This window comes from Plectropomus leopardus, chromosome 4, assembly GCF_008729295.1.
Source record: "Plectropomus leopardus isolate mb chromosome 4, YSFRI_Pleo_2.0, whole genome shotgun sequence".
NCBI classification, from domain to species: domain Eukaryota; kingdom Metazoa; phylum Chordata; class Actinopteri; order Perciformes; family Serranidae; genus Plectropomus; species Plectropomus leopardus.
Window position 1 is genome coordinate 3,185,310 of NC_056466.1, and position 19,359 is coordinate 3,204,668.

General features: G+C 39.2%; 1 protein-coding gene across 1 annotated transcript in view; it reads right to left on the bottom strand.

Moving 5' to 3' along the window:
- The window catches only part of LOC121941708 (voltage-dependent T-type calcium channel subunit alpha-1I-like), a 215,496-nt gene that overhangs the window by 123,146 nt on the left and 72,991 nt on the right, over positions 1-19,359 (bottom strand). The window contains exon 5 of the mRNA XM_042484560.1: positions 7,937-8,096. Coding sequence (XP_042340494.1) covers positions 7,937-8,096 — 160 coding nt within the window. The remainder of the gene's footprint in view (positions 1-7,936; positions 8,097-19,359) is intronic.

Sequence of the window (19,359 nt, forward strand, 5' to 3'; positions counted from 1 at the left end):
CAAAAACAAAAAAAAAAAACAGAAAGCATTTTGGTATGAATGTAATAACCACAAGGGTAGAGAGGTCTTGTCTCTGGTAATGTTTTGTGTCATTAGTCCATTTATCTTTAATATTTAAAGCTAACCACAATTTTTTTCTGTTGTATAGATTAATGTAATACAAAAGTTTGACATTTTTGGAAAAACATTTTATGCATCTGTGATTTAGATAAGAAGATCAAACCAACATTTATGCAGGTTAATTATTTTTATTTGAAGGAAATGTATGACATTGCAATGTTCGTGAGTGAAGTAGGTATGGGTAGTGGAGACAAAAATGGTGAATAAAAGCTAACACGTGTGCGCAGCAGCGCTCGTACTTCATGCCACCCCTACATTAGTCAGTGCTCCACTTGGACCACCCAAGAAAAAAACAAAAAAAAGTCTGGACGTGCCACTGGGAAACAAAGGAACCATGGCTGGGCGATATGAAAAAAGTCTTATCATTTTTTGGAATCAGTCAATATCGATATATTTCACGATATACATCAAAATAACTATTTCTGTCAAGCTTAAAGGTTCCCTTTGACTCCTAAGTGAGATATGAAGATATCAGTGATGCATGATGATTATTTTAACTGATACCGATAACTCTTCTTTTCGTTTGTTTTTCATTACCTGAGGGTATGAAAAGCTGAAGGGTGGTGAGTACAGATGATCAGATGATTGTTGTGATCTCTAAATATTTACATGTTGTTCTGCTTGTTGTTGGAAGGAATCAAACATCAGATATCAGTTTATTCTTTCAGCATAACTGAGCTGGAAACTCACTACACCTGAACTCAAACCGCATCCAGCATGTCCTCTCATCATGTCCCCGTCTCACACACACATGGAGCAGAAGGAGGGAGGGAGGAGACAGCGGCCGCTAACACCGGTGCTCAGCGGTTACTGTAAGCAGCGAGTATGGTAATAAATGACAGCATCAGGGCCGGATCAAGACATTTTGGTGCTCTTGAAGACATTGAGATAGGATTGGAATCGCCTGTTGGACAATGAGAGTGGAGCGGACACTGGCAGAAACACCGGCAGAGAGTGACAGAGTGACAGTGGAAGTGTGAATTGGCAGATGTTTGCTTAAATCTAAACCAGGAAAAAAATCAAAGACTGGGTTGTGGGTTTGTCGGCTTGTTTTGGAGTTATTTTGCCCCACGTTGCCAAAAAAAAAAAGAAAGACAGCAAGAAAGGAATCTAGATACCATTATCGTATTCTACGTGCTGAGGTCTTGTTCTAGTGTATCATAATTTTGCACTCAGCTCAACAAGACTGTTGTTTATATGAACACTTTATATTTGTTTTTCAGTTCTTTATTCCTGAGGGTGCAATTAGGTGAAAACCACCTTGGCCAGTTTCTGTCCTGAACAAACAAAGCTGGTTCCAAAACCTTTATATGTATGTATAAATTTATAATGAACTCCCAATTGATAAATTGGTGTAATATTTGCATATGATTTCTGCTACACGCATTTCAAATTTCCTGCTATGGCAAGTAAAATCAAGATTATATGTAATTGCCACTTTCTGTTGGAAGATGATTATTTTCAAGTAACCCTTCTCTACAAGCCTTTACAGATCTTCACTGGATGATCCATACAGGAGCGCAAATGAAGTCCTAAAAACAATTTTCAAACCAACTCTAATAGATATTGTTGATTCTCCTGAGCAGGGGATTGAAGTTTGGTAAAAACATGATAATTTAGTTTTTACAATACCCTAGACTGCTAACCAGTACAGTGGAATTGCTGCTTTTTTGTGACTCATTCAGCTCACCAGGTGAGAGATATCAGATGCTGCAAGTGATGATATGCTGTAGTTTGAATTAAAATATAAAGGCGATATTTGTTTTGTGCGATATTTGCATATTGCACACTTGATTTGATACAAACCTAGCATTAACGATGATTAAAAAAACGTCAAATTTCTTTTTATTCATCTCTCTTTTCCTTGCTTGGTTTGCCTGTTGAGCCCACCTGCTCAGCACTCACATTTAAGAGACATTTGCACAGAAAAGTTCCAGTTTCGTATTTGTTATGTTTCCACATGACACTCTTTGTTAGGAAGACAGAAGCTGTAATACAGTGTGCGTCTGCATAAACGAACCTGTGTTCCCACATATGATTTCCTGTTCATCACCCGTGACTTCTGCCGTTTGTATTTTTGTCTCGTTGCTAACCAGAGGCCAGCATGTAAACATCAGAAAAACGTGACTGCCCGCCCACTTATTCTACTCTTCTTCCCATCACACGACCCATCCCCTAATCCTCACCTCCACACATGATCGAGCCAACATCCAGCGACAGCACAGCTCATTATCAGATTGGACATCGGTTGTGCGTTTCTGTATACTGAGGTGATTACGTCCGCCAACAGACGGTGTCAGACACTCAGCAGTCATTTCACACCTGAGGAGATGTTGGATTCTTGACAGCAAATACACAAGCCAAAGGTTTGTGCTTTATACCTTTTGTTCCTGGAAACAGTCTGATTTATAACCGCCACGCATGCTTTACATCAGCGATGCGGCCAAAAAATTGTCAAAATATAATATCTTTTGTGTTTTTTTTCACCAACATTGGATGACATTACTGAAATTAACTCAGGTGGGTCAGGACATGCAAGGATTACATCTCCTCTCCATCTCATCTCTGAATTGGTTACCATGGCAATGGCCTACCCCAAAGCCTCTCATCAGATCATTATTTTCTCTCTGGGCTCGGCAGCGTGGACTGCAGTCCAGCCCACTCCTCTGTGCAGCCAAACTGGCCTAATCAAACGCTTGGCCGCCGATTTGGTCTCCCCGGGGCTCTAGCTCACCACCGACCGAATCCCAGTTATTGTCTGAGCTCTGTTTTCACAGTGGTATTAGCTGTACTCTTAATCATAGAGATATTTGGGAACAAACAACACCTGCTGAGCTTTCAGCTCTGAATTTGGACTTAATATTTTCTTTGCTCTAACCAGGGGAGATAAAGAGAGTCATTATATTTCAAAACTGATTGGTGATTTTTTTTTTTGGTGTTGTTTGTTTTCAAGAAATTTAAAGAAATCACCCTGATGTCCCCACATACAACTGAACAAATTCCCTAAAGAACATATCCATTAACACTCAACTGAGATGACATCCAATCATTCTGATATATGTCAAAACACATGCATAAATATGGCATTATTTTAAGTTTTTAACTCATCATGTCTAGTCTAATCTCATTATATCAGTTTTCCTCCAAGATGACTTGGTGTTGTAAACCATGTGCATAAGTGTTACCAAAACCAGCTGCATAAAATGACCCACAGATGTAACGCTGTTTTCCTAAGTAACACTAATATGTCTATTAGTAATCTTCACAACAATTAACTACAACAGAGCACCCCATGAATGAGTCCTAAAACCCGGCAATTAGTTAGCATTTCAGCATCCCCAGTTCCCTCGTAATGAAGTCAATGGGTTTTCCAAATGGGTTTTTAGTCGTTGCCTGGCATAGAGTCTGTGATTAACACAAAGTTATGAGACTTCCCTGGTTTTTGGGTTGTTTTTTTTTATAGATAATATGTCAGTAAATACCCCTCTTGTGAACTTTGAAGCTTTTATGCATCTTAAAAACAGTCTTTTTGTGGTGGCCACAAAGTCATGTGCCCAAATGTGTAGTTTGTTTACAGTCTAACAATAACTTACTTACTTACTTCTAGCGATGCATTTAGGCATCACAGATCCTAATGGTAGTGTTCATTTGTGAAGATTTTGTTACTGAACAAAACACAGTAATGGTTGTTTGCCACAGAGCTTGTTTTCTGCAATAATCCAAAACCCAATGGAAAAATCCAACAGACTTTTTGACGGGGGAACCAGGGCAGCAGTAACTTACATGTCGGCCTACAGAAAAAATGAACACTCTATTAATTGCGAATCTAGCATACAGTTTCCTTCAGAATTTTAGGCAGTACAAGGCAGGTCATGCAAAAATATGAAATTCATCTTTAAGCAAACATTCATCATATAAGGAGGATACGTTTTCCAGTGCAGCTGTCTCTTCAAGGACATCACTCTGGAAATATAACAGAAAGCACCTCTACACTCAACTTTTTCTCCATTATTTTAACCAAATAGCATATAAATTTCCAGTGAAATTATTAGGAAATTACAAGCTGCTAATTAAGTTAACCAGTTACGGTCATGTAAAAAAGCTAGGTAATTCACCTCTGATACTGCTTTGATATCTGACTGACGACTGACACTGCTGACACCTCTGCTTTAAAGCAGCTTGAGCCATCGTTGACTTTGCAGATTGACAGGATGAGGTGTTTCAGAGAACCAAACACCAGACTCATCAGACTCAGTGATTCAGAGCTGCCTAGACGCCCCCTCCTCTCACTCAACAACTAACTGTTAACGGCCTGAAAATGATGATATATGATACAGATACTAGATTGTTTATGTGGATTAAGAGTCACACTGTCTTTTTTGAAGAGCATTAAGGTGAAGTTCATTCTCCATCTTTTCACACACTGAAATGTGACAGAATGATACATGATATGATATTTTTCTTTCTTGGTTATGTTGGTTGAATTGGTTTTATTATGGAATGTATGAAGATTGGCTTAATGTATTTTAATTTATTAATGGTTGTAAGGATGCTGAGCCTAAGAAACATTTCTCAGAGAGGATGAAAAAGTAGCTTATCTTTGGAGAATGTCATTTTAAAAAATTGGAAAACTATTGCAAAGGCTTGCTTAGTCATTTCTAATAGTTCAATAAAAAATGTGACTCTTGCGATTTTAAAATTGGACTCTCTCAAATGGCAGTTTTGTTATGAAAAAGATAAAACATTCAGCCTCAGCATAAGATTATGAATGATCCATTGAGTTATTTTGCAAGGGGGCTGTGTTGTGGTTCATGGAGTGTGAGGATGTAATCAAAAGTGTGAAATCACCAAGACATGCATTGCAATTGTGGGTACAAGTTGAAGGTTATTGGAGTCTGACTGACAGCTCTTACTTTTGCCACTGTGCACACAGAGATCACGTATTACACGAAAAAACACCCAAACAAATGTGATGCACAAGCAGAGAGTGTATCAGCAGCGGCTCAAAATCAACAACAGCATTTGCGCTGTTCTGACTTTGAAGCAACATGACAGAAGAGTAATTGAATTTCTGACACTTCCACCAAAATAAACAGCCCACAGCCACTGAGATACACAACATTCATCTTGGAAATACCACGCAATGCTATCGCAACAATATCGCTCTCAGCCATGTACCAAAATAAGATTTCACCCCCAAGAAGGGGATGATAAAAGGTGAAAAGATATAGAAAAAGCAAAGGGCCTCCTGTTGCCATACTGTAAAGGTCAGAGGTAGCAGGGAGATAAAGGTACAGAACAGCTGCTTCGCATCATTAGCATCCTAAAGCTTAGACCTTCTCCCAAAACCCCAGATACCCTGCTGGGGGTATTCAACAGAGTGAGTATCAGTGGGGGAGTTTATGATTGTGAGCGCATGCATAAATGCACATCTCTGCAAGTGTTTGTCGGTTAGGAAAGTATATGAAAAAGGGGGTATGTGTGACTTTTTGTGTGCAAACAGCAGGGGATTATTTGCCACATACACAATTATGATGGTACAAAGTAAGTCAACTAATAACAGTAGAGTGGAAGAAAAAAGTTGTTAAAGAACACCAGAAGACAGGTTAGCAGGTCCAACTTCTCTTCTCAAATGAGACAACAGGGGCAGATTCAGTGAAACTAAGCAAGACTATTTCTCCCTTACAGCACAGCTAGAGGTCTGGGCCCCATGGAGTGTTCCCAAATCTACAGAGTGATATTTCAGCTTCAGGGACGTGGAGGCAGGGGAGTCATTTGGAATAAAAGTAACTCTCTTATAAACAAAAAAGTGGACTTGGTGACACTGGGCCATAATTAACATCCTGTTTACGACCAACAGACAATGTTGCCTTCTTTTATTCATGACCCTGATCATTCCCTAAACTTTAAAAAACTTTTCTTTTTTGTTTAAAATCCAAAATGAATTTCATCCCTTAACTCCTCATTACTTCATGGTCAAAAGACAAAGGAAGGATAAAGAAATCTTACATGCTTGGCCACATCATTTAGTTTGATTTACTCTCTGTTGACACATTTTCACTTCCAACTTACCCAATACCAACACTCGGTCAGGTTGTCGAAATATAACATGCTAGGTACCCCTCCCGTGTCAGCTGTGGCAGCCTGTTCTCACTCCCACCTTGTCAAATAGCGCTGCTCTAACAGTGCTTTCGGCATACGAGCCTGACGCCAAAAGCCACTTTCCATGTCCAACCGAAGCATGTTTTGACAGCGTCACATGAGAATGTGCTTGGACAGACCAGGTGGAGTTGTTATCACGGCACAAAGCGCATCCACATGCAACGTGCACTGGTGGCATCACTTGAAAACACTGCTGGATGAAACCAGGCGCATGCTCATGAAACGCTAAAGGACAGCGTCAGGTATTAACATTGCTGGTGCACACAAACATCTGACTTTTGTGCTGGAGTCTGGAGTTTACTACCTCTGTGGATATGTGTGTTTTTCTTTTCTACATCTCACTACATGCCTCTTTTTCCCAAACCTAACCAACCGTGACTTTGCTGCCTAATCCCAGCCATCACAGTCTGTACTTCATTCCACCATGTGCATTTGTTGACATCACAGGAACGGCATCCCAGAGTGTAAACAGCTGACCCAGAAGGATACCTAAAACGTCATAAGATGCGAAAGCTCACTGACAGAGTGGCACCATGTGACGAGTTGGGATGAGAACATGTTGGTTGTGGACATTCAGGGATGGTGTGTGTCAACTGGTTTTCACAGGAAATGTATAGTTTCAACCTTTTAACTGCACAGTCTTTTCAAAATAAACTTAAAAAGGAAGTAAAATACTTAGTTTTTAGATTAGGTTTAGGCAGCAAAAGCATGTGGTTAGGATTAGGGGGAGAAAACTCATGGTTTGGCTTAAAATTAGAACATTTCTTACGTAATGTAAGTGACACTGTAACCAAATGTCTGTATTTTATTTATTTGGGATGAGACGGTATTACTTCCTGTGGCTTTTTTTTGAGCAGCAATGATACCTATGAGCAATTAAACTACGATAATGTCAGTTAAGTAGGTTCAACCTACTGTGCCAGCCAATATCAAATCATTCTAAAACACCACTTACATGTTGTGTGACCTTTCTTTCAAAGTCATGTTTTTTTTTTTTTGTTTTTTTCTTTACGCCACATATAACGTCTTTTCTCAATTTTGTGTTTCTTTTCTCTTTTATTTTCCCAAACTTTCTTTGTTGAAACTACAGGATTACATGGACTTGAAGTGCCTATAGCTTACTGCACCCATGCTAAAATAATCTTTGCGGTTTGACAGAGTGCAGCAGAGATTGCGAAGGGGGGTCGACAAGGCTGGGAGGGTGAAAGAAAAAAAGTGTCGGCTTTTAATTAAGTGGCAAAATTGACTCTGAGATAATGATATTTGCTTTGTGCAAATTTGGGTTTGCAATCAGCCTCATTATATTAACACTTGAGAGAGTGTGAGAGAGTGAGAGTGAGAGAGAGAGAGAGCACTTGTCTTTCTCTGTGATAATATCAGTAAATTGAGAAGATGATGTAATTTTCTAGTGTCACAATGAGAGGAGGAGTGACAGACCCACATAGACACACACATACACTTGTAAAAGCACACGTTGTGGCCACAGTAAGTTTTTACGCATTTATACTCACGTTTTCATTTACACCATTACACTGACTGACACATTATGGAAACGCATTCAGAAATAAAGGCGTGTAGACAGTTCTCACATATATATTTTTTTTTTCACACACTGACACTCATACACACACAGAGAGACCAGGCGGTGACTCACAGTGTGAAGTTCTCCTCCGGGTAGCAGCGGTTCCTCAGCAGCCCCGCCCACAGCTGCACGCCGATGATGCCGAAGATGAAGAAGACGAAGAAGCAGAGGAGGAGGACGTTACCCAGCATGGGCAAAGTGTCCAACAGCAGGTTCACGAGGATGCGCATGCCTAAGGAGACAAACACAACAACACTGATATCATGACAAAAGCAGCATAATCCAAACCCTACCTCATTTAATCATCAAAACTATGATCCACCTCTAATCGGAACTTTAAACCAAGAAGTGGAATTGACAAAAGTGAGTACAGCAGCACTTTTAGGGAAAAGGTCCAAATCAGTTACTTTGAAGGACATAAATAAGGACAGAAAGGTAACCTTCAGTGGACTGCAAGACAGAAAGCTGAACTTGTGCTTGTTTCCGAATCAACAAAGTGATAAATACTGGTGGTCAGGGTTACTTGGGCAAGTTTTATGATACTTTCAAGCTTCTAACAACCTTGTTTTTCTTGTTAGATGTTTGTGTAAAATGAAATGTTTTGTGCCTGATCTTTAACAAGATCTTTAACTGAAAAAAGTAAGAAAGCACAGCAACAGCAATTTAAAAAGACAGAAGTGTGGTTAGAACTAATGAAGCAGTTTGTGGATTCCACTATAATTTGCCCAAATACAAATTCCTCATGTTATGCCTAACATATTTTGGGATACTGAGGGTTCAGCAGCTGTAACAGTTAAACTAGTTCTGTCCAATTTCAGGCCAAAGATAATTGCATATCTCTTCCACATTTGAAGACGTTTCTGTAATGGCACAGTGAGAGTTGTAGACCTTTTGTATGCGATGCATTTGACGTTTTTATTCTTTGACAGAGGCAGGAACACAAGGATCCAGTCGCCACACCCCACACCCACTTTGTGCTCTGGTGCAAAACAACACAAAAACACACTCTAAAAAGTCTCATCTTTCCACCTCTGTCTCTCTCTCTTTCACACAGACACATTCTCTCTCATCCCTCCCACTCTTTTTCTCATACAGAAATTTAACACGTTCAGCCGGTATTTCCATATAAGCCTTCGTATTATCATAATTAGCTAATCAATCCCCAGTCTCTACACTAATTGTGATCCCATGGCCCATTACTTTGGCTCTGATCTGTAAAAAGGAAACTAATTCAGGGGTTAAACTCCATCTGTAAAATAGACAGAGGATTGATACAGCATTTAGCTGACTAATCAAGGGTAAGTGGGCAGGCCATCCTCAGACCGTCTCCCATGGGTCCTGCCAAATGTCGAAATGATTACGATATTTCAGTCTGAGGAAGCAGAAGACAAGGAAGCTCTGATGCCCTGAAGAGCTTTTAATGATACCTGGATGCTTGAATGGTCTTTATTTAAAAAATTAAACATCAAATACATAATGTTTCCATTTAAAAGTACAGGTGTATTTTAAATATTATGTGTGTGTTTTATCTGAACAATATAAAATACACCAATTTGTGAAGGATAAATGTCTTTTTGAAGCTCTTGTGTGAAATACTCTTTAGAGCTGCAGGATGGCATCAATCACAACTGACAAATGCACATTTTTCATGAGAATTTAAATCCTCTTTGAGGGGTTTGATTTCACTTTTGAGGGGAAAATATAAGACATCCTTCTCTCTCTAATTTTTAAAACACAGTACACAGTTACGTAGATTGGGTTTTTGATTTAAACACCTTGTTATTTGTGGGTATGAAATTCCTCAAAATTCAAACCATTAGCCATGAACCATAAGACAGTCAGGGCAAAAATAATAAAAGTAGGTGCCCAAAATGTTATCCATTTCTAAAAGGGCCTTCAATGCTTTTTTTCATCAGTGGTATTATTGGTTTCAACTACACATGCAAAATGCCATTCAAATCAAGTCAGTTTGATCTGAATCAAACTAAATTATATAGTTGAACTGCACTGGAAGTGAAGTCTAACCCTGGCAGTGTTGGTGCCAAATACTACACATCACAGAACTTGATTTCCTTTGAGAAAGTTGAAACAGATGTCTCTTTTCTCTCTTCTTTTTACAATGATCGAGTCTCTTTGAAGTCAGTAGCAACTAACAGTGCTGCAGCATCACTCTAGACCCCCAAATATGAAATTACAATTAATAAACAGTTACACTTTTAAACTTTGTATAACGTTTCCAAAAAATAATAAAAAAAAAAAAAAAACGGAGAAGAAGAAAACAACAAGGCAAACACTAAGGAGACATAAAGTATATAAAGCAGGGATAAAACGGCACATAAAAGGGCATTGTAGAACAGCATTTGGAGATGATAAAAAGATCCACAATTGTTCCCTCCAGGAAGTAAAAGTTATAATTAAGTTCATCTCAGTCTATTTGATCATTAAATATTATCAAGTGTTGGCTTAATAGAATAACAAATGTTTGTTATTTATAAAAGGCAACTTTAATCAATTCAACCGTTTACAGCAGACTGCGGGAGCAGCTGCAGATCAGGGGAGGGGAGTTTTTGAAAGCAAAGAAAAAGGAATCACGCAAAGTGCAAACTTGATTAGAAGTGAGAATAAACAGAATATAAATGAAAAGAATAGACGAAAAGAGAGGGGCGGCAGGGAGAGCGTGCTGATGGCCGTTACCTTGGCTGCTAATACAGCATTTTCCCGGGGGGTAATGTGGGTAATGTAGTAAACAGGCTCAGTCCTTTAAGCTGTGGCCAGTGGGAACCAGGCCTGGATAATTTCCATTAGTGTCCCATTAACTGTTCACTTCACACGTCTTCCACTGACCGTGTGTGCACATTCAGTCCGTATGTGCATAAAAGTGTGTGCATGCGAGTGTGTGTGGCTTTGTTGGTTGGGGTTTTGTGTCACTGCATTTGTTTCCTGTGCAGTGTGTTTGCATAGGCTAGTGTGTACGTGTGTCTCCTGCAGCATGAAGATTGAATTACCCCTGAGATGAGCTCTGTGGTAAATTGTCTTTAATAAAGGGGAGAATTGCTTCTTTATTCATCCAACAAATGAAGAGCAGTGAAATAAGTGGCTTTTGGCAGCTGGTGCTGGCACAGCGCACAACTCTGTTTGTTATAAACTGACCTTTTCATCCTGTGACCACTTTGGCTGGCGGTCTAGTAAATAATTTGACATTTTTATATTTATATAATTAACAATTGCCCTATTAATATTTTATAAAGCACAGGAGTGCCATTCCATACCAGTTCAAGAAAGTTGTTATGCTTTCCAGGATGACCCTATCAACTAACAATACAGACGCTGTGTTGGGATACACTGTTTATTGCCAAGGCATAAACTTTTTTCTTTTTTTTTTACAGCCACACTAATGCCAAAATTCCATTTATCTGCTTCAGTCTCAGAGTACTTACATTGCTCATACAAGCTCACTGTCACACTATAATGGCTAACTGGGACACACTACAACATGTCAAAATATCTGTGGCAAAAATGGCCTAAAGTAAGGGTTGGGGAAAGATTGTGGTTACAGCCTATGTTTACAACAAGCTACATTTAAACCATACTTGATGGTTATGGCAGACAAATATCTGTGAACACAATTACCAGGCAACTCATCAACTAGTTGTAAAGACGTTTCAGTTTGGCTCAACCATCGACCACCATAGACGAAGCCAACCCTCAAGCTGATCTTACATGACTACAAGAACTGATAAATAAATGGACTCATATCTAACAAACGCAGACCAAAGTCTGGCAAAACTCAATTAACATAGTTTAATTGTAACATTGGTGTTCCTCAGGTATTAATACTGAACCCAATTTTGTTCCACCTGTATCATAATGACCAGCCTTTCGTGTGCCAATGTTTTGCAAGTACATAAAGAACTGCGTCAACTTTGGTATGACACAGTTCTTTATGTACTTGCAAAAAACAAATAACAAGCTGCAAACAAAATCTGTCACTAGCATGCATGATCGCGCTGAAAGCAACAGAGCTCCTTAACAAACAGACACTAAAAATACCTAACCAAAAGGCCAATTGCTATTACCATTGCCATGTAGTACAAACGTACAAACTATTTAACTTTCAGAAACATTTTTCAGATGCTACCAGAGGGGGATTTGTTATACAATACAAACGTTGCAAATTTGGGCAAACTGTTCTCGGTCAGAGCTACCCACCACTGAAATAGTCCACCTACTGAATTAAGAGAGACAGAGCACTAATTACCTAACCCTTAAACGTACACATAAGAGATGGCTTAAGAAAACAAACTTGCAATCATGAGTTATCATACTACCTCATATCTGACACTGTCTTTATACTGTAATTGTTCTTTATACTGTCATTTTTTTTCATTTGCTACTTTTGTATTGTGTGTTTGTATTGTATTTCATTATGTTCCATTCTATTGTATTGTGAGTTTTAGGGAGCGCTGCGTTAATAACATAAGGCCACTAATTCGCAATAACATTCCCAGGGACTACAGATGAAAATTAGCTCATTAGCAAAATCTGGCACATTTACACTGAGGTAAGTGCCTTGACACTTAGTCCAACTACCGCACTCAAAGTGTCTCACATTAGCGAACCAAAATGGAGTCTACCAACTTCAACAAATGACTGGCACACACAGCAGCAGAGTCCACACATGCTGTTTTTTGTGGTATTGCAGCAGTGGTTTTGGGAGAGACCTTCACTCAGCACTGGGGTTTATACTGGCTGAATTTAGCTGTAAAAGCCGCGGTCTCTCTCCACCTTGAAAATCTGGCACGTTTACATAGAGGTGGAATCTGAGATGTTGATTAATGAGCACTGTCTCTGGTAAATAAATAAATAGTAAATAAAAAGCAACATTAACAGCTTGACTGTGACAGGAAACAAACTTCTGTCTCTAACATTAAAGTTGTGGTGTACAAAGCAACTTTACAAAACGACCAGTGCACTTGGGGCGGCCATCAGGGTCATCGAGGCTACAAGCCAAATGCATCAGTCTTTTAATAAAGTTGTTTTACATCCTGCAAATGTCGCTGGGGTTTCTACACCTTTGATTCATCTCCCTTCTCCATGCACCTTGGAGAAGTTGTTCCAGAAACACTCACTCTGATTCTCCAACATGAAGGGTGGCAAGTGCTCATCTACCACCGCAACCTCTTCACCTTTACTTTTTCCCTCGCTAAATACGAGCATCACTGCTCTCTGCATCTGCACTGAACATCGCCAATGGGCGTGCATTGTACTACAAAGAAACCTCCAATATCCCCTTACATACAGATTTTGTAAGATGCAATTTCTTTTGCTTTCTCTGCAAACAGCTGTAAGAGCTTCTGGCTAACTTAGAAAGAAGGATAGAAGGCGTCACCAGCCAAAGGTAAAACCTAAGATGAAGCTTTCAGAAAAGTAGGCTGCCAAAGTCTCAAACATGAGCCTCAGATTTGTCTGCACCAATGGCTGGCACATGGAAGCCTCCCAATTACTGCAAATGTCTTGAAGGTACAGTACATTGGACCAAAAGGGCTTCAAGTGGTGTGTGTGTGTGTGTGTGTGTGTGTGTGTGTGTGTGTGTGTGTGTGTGTTTCAACATCTTCTTGTACTCAGGTTTTGAGGGAAATTGCAACATTGGGATTATGCTTCAGCCACTAGCAGTTCATATATTACAGTGAGTGCTTATGTGTGTATGAATGAGTGTTGTGATATGCTTGTCAATCCACCATTTATATATCAATATAAAAAATAACAAAAACACAAGTGCAATGGTTGCATCGCCTTTTCCTTTTCACAAAGATATAATCATCTCATTTTTTTAATCTGATCTCCCACTTTCCGGTCCTATCTGGCCCTCGTTCGTTTTATCTCTATATCTCTCCATCCCTTGCATGTGTCTCCTCGGCTCTATCCATCATCGTAATAGCCTGCTCATCTGAGTCCCCCTGCATCTCTCCTCTCATCATCCCTCTCTTCTTCTCGTCCATCTTCCTCTATCCTTCATGGAACTGGATAATCCCTGCTTCCCTCCCTCGTTTGTCTCTCTTCCTGTCTCCTCTTTTCCCTTCTCACCTGCTTCTTTTTCTCTTTTATGTCTCCTTAACCCAAATTCAGAGTCCCCTTATTGAAATGTTGCTGAATAAACCACAAAGAAAGCATCAATCTCGTGCAAGTGGATGTACTTTTATCCTCTCTGTTGTATTACGTGCTTTGGGACTTTCTTATACTGCCTCTTTTCTAGTGTGTTCCTAAGCTCTGTAAAAGATAAGCCAATACAACACATTGGCATTTTTAATGTCAAAAGGAGGCTCAGTGAAAAGAAAAGTCACCTCCGCTCATTAAAGTCCCAGATTACAGCTGTAAACATGGTTTAGTCTCGAATGACTTGTTTGTTTATCCTCCCAACAGAGAGCTGTGTAACCCATTCAATGGCAAATTGAGTCCATCTTGCACAAAAACACTGCTAGCCATTAGGGATGTAATGAAAGTTTGAAACATAAACTTCTACAATGCAATACCTACAGAGTGGAACATTTTGTGGAATGATTGCTGTTGCTTATTTGCTTTGTTACACTGAGGAGTGCTGAGTTAGGAAAGTTTAGTTTCGCATGGCCTCTGTTGAGCACAACTCATCACACCAAAACAAAAAATAGGTTGTTTGCCTTCTAACCATATGACTGATGCAAACTGTTATTCATGGAAGTTTTCACATTCGCCACTTCTACTGTTAAGGTCTGTTTGAGTTAAAGATTCTTTATGTAACTTTTTAAAGGTATTAATCACTTTTTTGTGCCCACTAGTGAACGCATTGTAACACCACTTAAAAACTGAGACCTTCCTTGACTTTCTCAGTTGCCTTTGACAGACTATGGACTGATTTCTATGGACGAGTTTTGTAGGAAAATCCAAATTTTGGTGAAAGTATGTGTTCCCGTGTGACCTGCCACTGAGCTTAGCTACAAGCACCAACAGTGTGCGATACTACCTGAAGTTACACAACATCAGAGTCCTCGCATGCCCTATTTTCTGTGATATACATTTTGCAGCAGCAGCTCAGAGATGAACACTGTTAATGGTGGGGTTTGCAAATGGCAGCTCTGAAGATAGACCGCAGTCTATTTTCAGAGCTGCCATTTGCTCTCCTCCCAAAATGTTGCCGGAACCAAATTGTGCTAGGTGATTCTTGTCTAACAGTAAATCTATCAAATTTAATGCCTCATGTAATAAATTCAGTGACCCAAGTGCTGGAAAACATCATTCACGAAACACTGACATGTGAAATATATTGCTATATTGTGGTTTTAGTTGGCTAATATTAGCTACATTAAGTTGCTTGATAATGCGGATGCATTGCTAAACAGTTTGTTTTAACATAAAAAAGCTAGTGTGTGAGCCGTCTTAATTTTTTTGGTTGACTGAATGTGAGAAAACAAGTCGAATCATTAAAAATAACCTCAACTTGATTTCTCAGATTTAGTCAACTTAATTTTTTTTTTTGCAGCCTACACACCGACTTTTTAAAAATTAAAACAAATTGTTTATATTGCAGTGTAACTGCCTAACACAGCAAAACCTGTATTGGCAGGCAGCATTGATCTGCTGTTGGTTGCTTTGTAATGTTATCTGATGAAGTAATCTGTAAATGGTAAGCTACTTAGCATCATGAAGCCACTGCTCCAACTCAAATATTGGAAAATTAAAGATAGTGTCATTGTTCTGAATGTGCCAGTAGGCTAATTTATTTTCTATCTCCATCATGTCAGTTGACATTCAGACTTGTGTCACATCACTGTTTTGGGCGATGCACAGTTGCTCAATAGGTTGATGACTGCAGTTTTCTTAAAGCTCTCAGGGAGAGGTGTCACTAATAACCAGGGTTTTTTAAGGCAACCCAAACTACCCTTGTAAGAGTTGGAAAAAGGTCATAGCCACTCTTAAGGTTATAGGATTGGCATCATGATTAATCAAAGTGACAGAGGGAGGACAGTCATCGTTTATTTATGATGCGAGGACAAGAGGTCACCTGTCAATAAAGTGAAAACAGGTCATTTGAATGCATCTGTAAAAACGACCAAAGCTGTTGATTTGAATACTATGATTCTTATGGTCACAGTTCATTTCTGATCCTTCCTTTTAAATCTACTCATCCTACAGTTTAACTCTGCAGGCTGATGTAAAAACAGTGGAAGGGGCAGACACAGAGTTGGAGGAAAGAGGGACAGCTCTCTCTCCTACTCTTGTTTGACCTCAAACTATTTCAATAGCGTGACATACAGATGGACAAAAAGAAAGAAAGGGAGACAGACAGAGGGGTAGAATGGACAAAGACTGGTGGCAGACTGATCATTGGATATGATCATAACGTCACTGAGTCGGGGTACATCAATGGTCTCCCCGTAAAAGCATACATGTTTAAGTGCTCTCCATATATGCATGCTCATACATATTTTATATAAATGATGGCAAATAAAGAAATCAGCATCCCTGTGAACAACAAATTCGCTCCACCTGCTTTCAGAGAAGAAAGAACTAAATTGCTCGGATAGTTTATGTTGCAGATTTATGAGCAGTGGGAGGTTTAGCAATTATACTCATGAAGGAAGCAAAACAACATTAACTTCAAGCACCAGCATATCCGACTTAGAGAGTACTCATAGCTTCTTAAAATTATTGCCTGCTAGGTGCAATTTAGACACATAAAGCACAAAAGCAAGTGGAAGCAAAGCTCTGATTATTCCCATCAAAAAGGACAGAGACTAAGCGGCACTCTCAGAAACACACTTCACAACGTCTAAGCATCGCTTCAGTGATGGGTTTGGGAGCTGAGGAGATTTTGTTCAAATCAGAACAGCTCAGGGTGAGTCAAATTGCTTTTTAGGAATTTAAATAGCCCTGTGCACTTTGTGTACCGGGGAATTTGTTTCCTTCTTGTGCAGCTCACAGTGTACAATATGCTGGCTGAACGGAGATGAAATGTGACCACCCAGTTATAATTTTACTCGTTCCAGTTTTATTTTTGTGCAGATGTCTGTCTGTGTCTGAAACATGAGACAAATCAATTTGCCCAAAAGCACAACTGCACCTGGAACTGCAACCACCGGGCCAGCTCGTAGAAACAACAGGTACACAATTAAAATTACATAATCACAGGCAAGACAACGAGGCATTTGGGCTGCTTTTGGCAGCCAGATTTGTTTCGACACGTATGGTGCTGCAGCTACAATGGTGCTGCTTTTATGCGGCCCATTTGATCCAGAATGAATAATGGCATGGCACCGTATCAATACTGCAGCATTTGTTGTTTCACAAACAATACCAGGAGGCATCTGTGAGCAAGGTGGAGGTGTGCACAACAAAGCACAGTCTAACAGTCACGCAAAAAAACTGTTTTCAATCAATTTAGTGTCTATTTTTAACTGAAAATGTACATGGAATGATTGAAAGAGGAAGTACCATGCCCTTAAAAATACTGACTTACCTGATCAGTGTTTTGTTGATAGAATTTTAAAACAAATAAACAGAAATATATTACTTCTGAGGTCCTAAAAAGAATCCCAAGATACTAAGAATTAAATCTATATTAGATAATTCAGCACTTTTCACAGCCAAATATGAAAAGGGAAACTTAAAATCAAAAATTCACATTTTTCCTCTTACCCGCGGTGCTATTTATCAGTCTAGAATATTCCGGTGTGAGTTGCCGAGTGTTGGAGACATTGGCCACAGAGATGTCTGCCTGCTCTCCAATATAATGGAACTAGATGACACTCCGCTTGTGGCGCTCAAAGTCCTTGAGTTTCACCATTTTGTAGTTTCCATGCACAGATATTATTTTAAAAAAAACCCCAAGATATTTAAAAGCACCGGAATAAAGATAAAAAATAAATAAATAAATAATACAGGGATTTGGATCTTAGCAAATGGCACCTGTTTTTCCCCACTATACAAAAAATATTAAAACTTTAAACTTTAACTTTAAATTGCATCACCATCCATATTTGAGAGGCTACATTGTAAAGAAAATAGTCTGTAAATGTCTGAGTGTCTGTACTGTTCTTTTGTTCATTTATTATTCTCCTCTACTATAGAAAACAGGTAAAGTGATGAAAAGCTGAATTAATGGACCAAGGTGACCTCACAGGCCATAGCTACTGTTGAGAGACAAAATGTCTGCACAGTCGTCAGCGTGGAGCTTGTGGAATAAAACTCTCTGGAGATACAGTACAATATCCTTAGATGTCTCCCTAATTACAAAAACAAAATCTCCAGCTCACACTACTTTTTCTCTTATTTCTACAATGCCTGCATCGCAGATACTGACAAAAGCATTACTAAACTTAAGATAATTAAGTCACTTAAAAGAAAGTTCTAGTACTGCATACAGATCTTTTTCCAGGGCAACTTGCAAGCGGATCAAACTAGTTTCCTTTCCATGTGCACATCCTGATTTGTTTACATATTTGAGACTGAGGTTCAGTGTGAAATTTAGGGAAGTAAAGTTTGGAAAAGCTTGCATTGTGGGCAAATAAAAGAAATATGCACAGACAAGCTGATTCCCAGTATGAAATGGGAAATGAGTGACTCCAGGCCACTACAATATACGAACACACAGCCACATTCTCGTTATGACATTAGCCTTTTGCACACCGTCTGCTGCCACTTACAAAGCTCTCTTTGATGCCATGGCGGTCAAATCAAACCAGTAACCACTGAATGTTGTAACTTCATCTAGGATAGACTCAATCTGATGTAATGGCTAAATCCATTTGTGTTTTTCTGTGTTTAATTATACATTTACCTTCAGTATCTTCTGCTGCTAAATTATGAACCTTTTAGACCTCTCAGATCGCCTGGGACAGGTTTGCTTTTAGTTAGCATTTCGTTTTTATGCACCACTTATCTGGAACAAACTCCCAGGAAAGTGACATTTCTGTTTGCCACTGAATTTTGTTCATTTTCTAAGCCTTGAAGGGTATCTCAGCCTTTTATCTTTGCTCCACCTTTTCACCTGTTTTGTGGCTCGTCAGGGAGCTCATCTTTCTGTTTGCTCCTGTCTATCAAGAAAGATCTGATTTGCTAGTTTGTGTGGGTTTCTGATTGTTATTTTGGCCTTAGAGACTGCAATGCCATAGTTGCTCCCTTTTTATGCAATTTTATTGGGTTTATATTGACTTCCCATCTACTTCCATTCAGTGAAGGCAAAGGGGCAAATAAAACATTTGCTTCCATTGAAAAAAACTTATTTCCATTGGTGAACTTTGACCTGCAAAGTTGCAGCCACAACCAATAGCAAAAAAGTACGTGAAGAGGAGACACTGATTGTTGCTGTGTCCAACCAGCCGATATTGTGTGATATTGGCCATAACTAAAATACAAACTACCCCGCATGAGAGAATCTGCCATCATGAAAGTGTGTTGGGTGACAGTCATGGAATGTAAGAAAACAGAAAATGTATTGGTAATGTATTTTCACAGTATTTATT